Source organism: Lithobates pipiens, unplaced genomic scaffold (assembly GCF_037356315.1).
Source record: "Lithobates pipiens isolate NorthernLeopardFrog02 unplaced genomic scaffold, aLitPip1_a1.2 Scaffold_56, whole genome shotgun sequence".
NCBI classification, from domain to species: domain Eukaryota; kingdom Metazoa; phylum Chordata; class Amphibia; order Anura; family Ranidae; genus Lithobates; species Lithobates pipiens.
The window spans coordinates 2,862,756-2,872,411 of NW_027507878.1; the positions used below are offsets into that span (position 1 = coordinate 2,862,756).

The following is a 9,656-nucleotide window of genomic DNA, read 5'->3' on the forward strand; positions in this document are numbered from 1 at the left end:
CATACATCAGAGAAGATCACCTTCCTCCATACATGAGACCAGAGTACCTTCCTCCATACATCAGACCAGAGCACCTTCCTCCATACATCAGACCAGATCACCTTCCTCCATACATCAGAGCAGATCACCTTCCTCCATACATCAGACCAGATAACCTTCCTCCATACATCAGACCAGATCACCTTCTTCCATACATCAGACCAGATCACCTTCCTCCGTACATCAGAGCAGATCACCTTCCTCCATACATGAGACCAGAGTACCTTCCTCCATACATCAGACCAGATCACCTTCCTCCATACATCATACCAGATCACCTTCTTCCATACATCAGACCAGATCACCTTCCTCCATACAGCAGACCAGATCACCTTCCTCCATACATCAGAGCATATCACCTTCCTCCATACATCAGAGCAGAGCACCTTCCTCCATACATCAGAGCAGATCACCTTCCTCTGTACATCAGACCAGATCACCTTCCTCCGTACATCAGACCAGATCACCTTCCTCCATATATCAGACCAGATCACCTTCCTCCGTACATCAGAGCAGATCACCTTCCTCCATACATCAGACCAGATCACCTTCCTCCATACATCAGAGCAGATCACCTTCCTCCATACATCAGACCAGATCACCTTCCTCCATACATCAGACCAGATCACCTTCCTCCATACATCAGACCAGATCACCTTCCTCCATACATCAGACCAGATCACCTTCCTCCATACATCAGACTAGATCACCTTCATCCATACATCAGACCAGAGCACCTTCCTCCATACATCAGAGCAGATCACCTTCCTCCATACATCAGACCAGATCACCTTCCTCCATACATCAGACCAGATCACCTTCCTCCATACATCAGAGCAGATCACCTTCCTCCATACATCAGAGCAGATCACCTTCCTCCATACATCAGAGCAGATCACTTTCCTCCATACATCAGAGCAGATCACTTTCCTCCATACATCAGAGCAGATCACCTTCCTCCATACATCAGAGCAGATCACCTTCCTCCGTACATCAGAGCAGATCACCTTCCTCCATACATCAGACCAGATCCCCTTCCTCCATACATCAGACCAGATCACCTTCCTCCATACATCAGACCAGATCACCTTCCTCCATACATCAGAGCAGATCACCTTCCTCCGTACATCAGAGCAGATCACCTTCCTCCATACATCAGACCAGATCCCCTTCCTCCATACATCAGACCAGATCACCTTCCTCCATACATCAGACCAGATCACCTTCCTCCATACATCAGACCAGATCACCTTCCTCCATACATCAGAGCAGATCACCTTCCTCCATACATCAGACCAGATCACCTTCCTCTATACATCAGAGAAGATCACCTTCCTCCATACATGAGACCAGAGTACCTTCCTCCATACATCAGAGCAGATCACCTTCCTCCATACATGAGACCAGATCACCTTCCTCCATACATCAGAGCAGATCACCTTCCTCCATACATCAGACCAGATAACCTTCCTCCATACATCAGACCAGATCACCTTCTTCCATACATCAGACCAGATCACCTTCCTCCATACAGCAGACCAGATCACCTTCCTCCGTACATCAGAGCAGATCACCTTCCTCCATACATCAGAGCAGAGCACCTTCCTCCATACATCAGAGTAGATCACCTTCCTCTGTACATCAGACCAGATCACCTTCCTCCGTACATCAGACCAGATCACCTTCCTCCATATATCAGACCAGATCACCTTCCTCCGTACATCAGAGCAGATCACCTTCCTCCATACATCAGACCAGATCACCTTCCTCCATACATCAGAGCAGATCACCTTCCTCCATACATCAGACCAGATCACCTTCCTCCATACATCAGAGCAGATCACCTTCCTCCATACATCAGACCAGATCACCTTCTTCTATACATTAGACCAGATCACCTTCCTCCATACATCAGACCAGATCACCTTCCTCCATACATCAGACTAGATCACCTTCCTCCATACATCAGACCAGAGCACCTTCCTCCATACATCAGAGCAGATCTCCTTCCTCCGTACATCAGAGCAGATCACCTACCTCCATACATCAGACCAGAGCACCTTCCTCCATACATAAGAGCAGATCACCTTCCTCCATACATCAGACCAGATCACCTTCCTCCATACATCAGACCAGATCACCTTCCTCCATACATCAGACCAGATCACCTTCCTCCATACATCAGAGCAGATCACCTTCCTCCATACATCAGACCAGATCACCTTCCTCCATACATCAGACCAGATCACCTTCCTCCATACATCAGACCAGATCACCTTCCTCCATACATCAGACCGGATCACCTTCCTCCATACATCAGAGCAGATCACCTTCCTCCATACATCAGACCAGATCACCTTCCTCCATACATCAGAGCAGATCACCTTCCTCAATACATCAGAGCAGATCACCTTCCTCCATACATCAGACCAGAGCACCTTCCTCCATACATCAGACCAGAGCACCTTCCTCCAAACATCAGAGCAGATCACCTTCCTCCATACATCAGACCAGATCTCCTTCCTCCATACATCAGAGCAGATCACCTTCCTCAATGCATTAGAGCAGATCACCTTCCTCCATACATCAGAGCAGATCACCTTCCTCTATACATCAGACCAGATCAGCTTCCTCCATACATCAGACCAGATCACCTTCCTCCATACATCAGACCAGAGCACCTTCCTCCATACATCAGACCAGATCACCTTCCTCCATACATCAGAGCAGATCACCTTCCCTCATACATCAGACCAGATCACCTTCCTCCATACATCAGACCAGATCACCTTCCTCCATACATCAGACCAGATCACCTTCCTCCATACATCAGAGCAGATCACCTTCCCCCATACATCAGACCAGATCACCTTCCTCCATACATCAGACCAGATCACCTTCCTCCATACATCAGAGCAGATCACCTTCCTCCATACATCAGCTCAGATCACCTTCCTCCATACATCAGAGCAGATCAACTTCCTCCATACATCAGACCAGATCACCTTCCTCCATACATCAGACCAGATCACCTTCCTCCATACATCAGAGCAGATCACCTTCCTCCGTACATCAGAGCAGATCACCTTCCTCCATACATCAGACCAGATCACCTTCCTCCATACATCAGACCAGAGCACCTTCCTCCATACATCAGACCAGATCACCTTCCTCCATACATCAGAGCAGATCACCTTCCCTCATACATCAGACCAGAGCACCTTCATCCATACATCAGACCAGATCACCTTCCTCCATACATCAGACCAGAGCACCTTCCTCAATACATCAGAGCAGATCCCCTTCCTAAATACATCAGACCAGATCACCTTCCTCCATACATCAGAGCAGATCACCTTCCTCCATACATCAGAGCAGATCACCTTCCTCCATTCAAGTCCTCAGTCAGTCCAAGGCAATGAACAGTCCATTAGCTTGTTTTTTTTGTTTTATTGAGGGGATTGAACTTGGATGGGGTATAGGAAGTATCGGATGCAAAGTGAATTTTAGAACAATCAATTTTGACGACTTTTAGAACAAAGAATTGTAACAATTTATACAAACTCACACGCATATACAGATCTCTCTTCCTCCAGCACAACTCTTACTGCAGATCATTACTCCTCAACTCCTCCAGCACGCTACTGCTCCCAGACACAGCTAGCACCGCATGGTTAGGTCTGACACTAGCTCAGCCAGGCCGTAGCAACTGCCTTTTGCAGGCAGGGACCGCGGACCCCTTTTTAGTGTAGTAATGAACTGTATTATATATACTACACTGACTTCGCTATATACTCTGAGCTGTATTATATATACTGAATGAATGAATAATTTGTATAGCGCTACAATGCGAACTGAATTGTATCAAAGGCGCTGTATTCGTGCTTTGTTGTCAAGCTTCTTAGAAGAGGTAGGTCCTGAGTTTTTTCCTGAAGGCCTGATGGTTACGGACTGTACTATATACTCTGAACTGTATTATATATACTATACACACTTCACTATATACACTGAACTGTATCATATATACTATACAGACTGCACTATATACTCTGAATTGTATTATATATACTATACGGACTGCACTATGTACTCTGAACTGTATTATATATACTATACGGACTGCACTATATACTCTGAACTGTATATACACTACACTGACTGACTGCCCACTACACTACATTACTTGTCTAATTTCCATTAATTGTCTAATTTCCATTAATTCACTATATACGGCCGCTGTGTAAGCAGCAGCCTTATATAGTGCGGGGCATGGACTTAGCCCCTGAGCCATGATTGGCTAAAGGCACCCATTGCGCTGTGATTGAGCAAAGCATGCAGGTCAGGGGCATGCTTTGGCCAATCAGCAGCCATCAATGCACTGCAATGCACTGCACTGCAATCTCGCAGTGTATTATGGGGCGCTCCATGACCAGCAAAGTTGAGAGCCCCATATGCTTGTTTGTTCAACGAAGAAATACCTGATGTTCAAGTCGAACTTACGTTCAACGCAAACATCGGGACCGTTCCTACTGAGGAAGAACAGTTTTCACTTGGCTCAGTCAAGCCGTATTTATTTCACCCATCCAGTCTTGTGAAATTTTAAAATTCATCTGCAAGTGTTTCAAGTAAATTAATTATTTTAGAGTCTGGTCAAAGATACTTTTTTTGAAATGTAACAGGAACCCCCCCCCCCCCCCCACCCCCTGACAAAGGAGAACAGGAAGGAGTAAAGGTGGGATTTTATTATACGGGCATCGATGGCATAAACATACAAAGTTCATCTAAAAATATGACATTTTATTGGAACAACATAAAAAAAATGAAATGTGTGGGGACAATGTAATACATGTGAAATTGAAAAAAGGTTAAAAAAAATCGTAAGCCACGTATAGTGAGAAAATCTTGAAACAACATAGATGGTATTCTCAGATGCACAGGGAAACAGAACACCAACACGTTTCAACTACTTTAGTCTTTAGTCTTCCTCAGGGGGGTGGCATCTCTTGTTAATTTTAAAGGATCTATTCAGAGTTACATATATGTTGGATGCCTGCAGGAGTGGGGGTGGCAGTGTCACATGTGTCTCCATTAGTCCCTACACAACACAAGGGAGACCACTTGAGTTCCCAGGAGCCTACTTGGTAGATATCTTATCTCCGAAACCATAAAGTTGAACGGGACCAATTATTTTCTCTGTGAATAAATCCAGATCATATGGCCCAAGAGATCCAAGCCAATGTATGTTTTGTTGGGGATAGGAGAGAGCAGCAGCTGCTAGCAACCATTCTGGAGTCACGCGGATTTGTTTTTTTGTTTTTTTGGCCATACAAAGTAACATGGGCTGCTCTGCTTGGTTTATTTATTTATTTTTTGTTATTCTTACAAATTTTTGAATAAGTTTTGTATATATATAGTTTATAAATGGTAAATACCTGTTTTTGAAGAGGAAAAAGGTAATCAAAATAGGGAAAAATGCCCTTCGGGTCTGGGATGGATTTAAAGGGGAGCACCACTCTAAAACTGAAAAAAAAAATGGCGTGGAACCCCCAAAATCCATACCGGACTCTTATCTGAGCATGTAGTCTGGCAGGCCAGAAAAGGGGGGAGAGAAACGAGCCCCCCTCCTTCTGAACCATACCAGGCCACATGCTCCCAAACACCCAAACACGGGGGAGTGCTTTGGGGCAGGGTTACTTCCCAAAGCCCATTGTCCCCATGTAAATACCATATAACATCATTTATTTTACTGTACTGTTTTGGATGAGGGAACATTTTATTAAAATAGGGAAATGCTGCTACGCATTTCACACTTTAGGGAAATGAGAGGGGGGCAGTTATTATCTTTTAAATGTATAGTGGTGGTATCTAATAATTTGTCTCCTGTCCAAGTAGTCGACTAATTAAGAACAATACATTTATAAATATTCAAGGAAATATGTGGGAGGCAATAATTTTACATTTTTTGTGTGCCACATCCAAAATTCAAGACAAAACTCTTAAAATACCCCTAGTGGGGGCCTTTAAAGGCATGTACAGTAACTGTCCAAAAAATTCTTCTAAGAATTCAAACAATAATTTTATTGAAAAAGTAAAAATAATAAACTACTTTATTTTACTTTTTCAATAAAATTATTTTTTGAATTCTTAGAAGAATTTTTGGACAGTTTGTACATTTATAAATATTGGTGTTTTTAAAGATTAGTTATTAGTTTCCTTACGAAAACAAAACAATCTTGTATTTTTTCCGAAACGTCAAAATGTATATTTTCCTTGGTTCCATCAGACAGGAGAAGTGAAATTAGTTAATTCCAACATCTGGGGGTGACTAATTTAGCAGTTGCAATACAAAAATAAAAAAAGGGGGGGTATAAGAAAGGTGTTTTTTTTTTTTTTTTTAAGTGAAGGTTAATGTGTTTACAGATATAGTTTTGGATTTATTTTTTTATTTTTTGGTGACTGAAAGTCCTCCTGAATGCTGCCTTAAGGTCGGTATTCCTCAGGCTGTAGATCAGGGGATTAAGCAAAGGGTTAATGATGGAATACTGGACTGAAAACACTTTGTTCACACTAAACATATTGCTGGAGGTGGGAATCAAGTAAATGAAAATAACTGAGCTGTAGAAGATGAAGACCACCAAGAGGTGTGATGTGCAGGTGGAGAAAGCTTTTACCTTTCCAGTTTTGCCGGGAATGCGGAGAATCGTGCTGAGAATACGGACATATGGAAGGAATGTGAACAGAAAGGCAGTTAATGAGACACTGCTGCCCAGTGCGAAAACCAGCACTATGTTTATTGTTGGGTCAGTACATGAAATCTGGAACAAGTGTGGGAGGTCACAGAAGAAGTTGTGGATGGAATTTGGACCACAGAAGGACAACCTGAGCAATAAAAGAGTATGGACCAAGCAATAAAAAATCCCGAAGACCCAAATTATAACAGATAAATGACTGCACATCCTCCAGGACATAATTTGTGTGTAATGTAGAGGTTTGCAGATGGCGATGTACCGGTCATAGGACATAGCCGAGAGCAAGAGGAGCTCAGAGACAGCAAAATAGAGAAAGAAAAAGACTTGGGCTGTACAGGCAGGGAGGGATATTGATCGGTTTTTGGTGACCAAGTCGAAGAGCATCCTTGGTCCACTCACTGATGAATAGGACATGTCCAGAACAGCCAAATTGCTGAGAAAAAAATACATTGGGTTGTGCAGATGGTGGTCAGTGAGGACCAAGAAAAATATAATGAGGTTTGTGATCAGAGTCATCAGATAGATGAGAAGGAAGAACACAAAAAGTCCATTCATGGTCGGTGGATGGTCTGATAGACCCACAAGAATAAGAGTGGTAATCTTTGTGAGATTTCTCATATTATTTTTTCCTTCTCTGTGTAAATGTATCACCAATAAACTAAGAAAAATATCAATCTTAGAAATTATTAATAAGCAAACGTATAAGGTGTGCCCACATGTTATATTTGGGATTCTATGCAGACATTTGATTCAGTGAATATCTTATATAGATATAAAATGTTGTCAATCCCCACAGGACAGTGTGCTGTGTTGTAAGAATACAAAGCTTTAAGTCTTGTTAAATGTCTCTAAAGATCTAATTTAAAACACCTTTGTCACTTGAGAGTTATTTTAGTTTCTTTTATAAAAATAAGTTTACAGTTAACAAAATAATTTCTAAATAAAACTCGACTGAAGTTCTATTATTTTTTAGATCTGTTTTTATTTATTGGTTATAGGACAAAGTAATGAGTACAAAACAATTTAAAAAAGAAAATACCTGCTTCTGTTTTTGCCCTTATAACTTTGTCATAATAATAAAATAATAATGTTAAATAATAATAATAATAATAACAATAATAATATCAGAGGGCAACTTGTTATAATAATAAAATATGTTGTAATAACAATTCTACAATAATATCAAAATAATAATAATAATAATAATAATAATAATATCAGAGGGCAACTTGTTATAATAATACAATTTGGTGTAATAACAATTCTACAATAATATCAAAATAATAATAACAATAATAATATCATCATCATCATCATCATCATAATATCAGAGGACAACTTGTTATAATAAAAATATGTTATAATAACAATACTACAATAACGTTGTGTCCAGACGGAACTGTAATCTGTTAATTAAATAAATGTATGCTTTGTTTCAATGTAATTCTTATCCTGTAGACGATTTCCTCCTGAAGAAGAGGGTACACCGCAAAACCGGTAGAGGATCCCTGTATACCCCACCTCAACACTAGCCCTATGGGGGTACCTGTTGGGAATTTTGTGTATGTGTGGGATATTTTTAATATGTTTGTATCTATTTTTTGGTTGAATTGTATTAAAATGTATATATTTTTTATTTTAAACCTTGGGTCTGTGTCAGTGTTGTGGTAGTCCATTAGCCCGTCTGGGTGTTCATGTGTATTGGTCAGAATCAGCAACTGTCCTCACATTTTCACCCTTCCCCCTTTCAACGTTTCAAATTGGATGAAGGCATGTTTTTACCTCCCTTAGACCCTTATTATATGATGCTATACTCAATAAAAATCTTCCAAATACTAAAATAACATAAAAATACTAATAATATTTATATTATTATTATTATTATTATTAATAATAATAATAATAAAAAAAAAAAAACAGAGGACCACAAAAAGTTGACTTTTGGTCTGTGGGGAACGATAGGATTCTGGAAGACTTCAGGCACCACCAGGATAGGGAAATGCTAAAAGTAGGCATTTTGATGGGATTTTTTTAGAAAGTCGGCATCTTCTATGAAGACTATGAAGCACCAATTTGTACCATAATGTAAAACTAAAGGCACAACTTTTTTTCCCCATTTTGGATAGAGTATTGAAGGGTTTTAAGCCTTGTCATTTTTTTTCTCATGTGTGACCTATTAGGGAGATTTTCCTTCACTTCCTGCCCCGTAGTGACAACAGGAAATGAGAGGAAATTCCTCAAAAGTGAGGGAAACCTCTGGTATTCACTTGAATCCGTGTCCCCACTGGAAGATTTCCCCTCTATTTCTGTTCTGCAATATTCTTTTACGTTCACTTGGGATGATAATTGTCACCTGGAATAAATAGAGGGCGAATCTCCCTAACGGGGGCACAGACAGCAATAAAAACCTGACAGGGGCTCTAATCCCACTTCACTCTATCCAAGACTAAAACAGAAAGTTTTGATTTGTGTTTTACTTTTAGTGGCCTTCAATCCAGCAGGCCACCTTGACTTAGTAGTTTTATTTATGATACAGACTTACACTTTATTGAATTAACCCACAAGTTTTAAAGGATACATCTACACTACCCCTTGTCCTTACTTTACATGAGGCAGTGACCTTCCCCACTGGCAATGACCTACATTTAAATGGGCCGGTTCATTCTTTATCACTGAGCCAGGGTGCTTTGATGGTTGTGTACATTGTACCAGCCTCCTATTGAAATGCTTCTATACTAAAACACAACCGGATGCCCTGCCCGCACTACAACTGGATTAGAAGCAATTGAAAGCCTCACAGGACTATTAGAGGAAAAGAAACCAAAAGATCTTATAGATTCCCTCGACCTCGAGACCATCTTAGCGGAG

At 40.9% G+C, this 9,656-nt stretch overlaps 1 protein-coding gene across 1 annotated transcript; it reads right to left on the minus strand.

Moving 5' to 3' along the window:
* Positions 1–5,227: 5,227 nt before the first annotated feature.
* On the minus strand, positions 5,228–7,550 carry LOC143958112 (olfactory receptor 1E16-like). The gene has a single exon (XM_077467563.1). The coding sequence runs from the start codon at positions 7,404–7,406 to the stop codon at positions 6,474–6,476; it is 933 nt and encodes a 310-aa protein (XP_077323689.1). The 5' UTR covers positions 7,407–7,550; the 3' UTR covers positions 5,228–6,473.
* Positions 7,551–9,656: the final 2,106 nt, after the last annotated feature.

Bases quoted from the DNA above. Each gene is read 5' to 3' on its own strand.
- LOC143958112 (XM_077467563.1), bottom strand. From the start codon at position 7,406: ATGAGAAATCTCACAAAGATTACCACTCTTATTCTTGTGGGTCTATCA.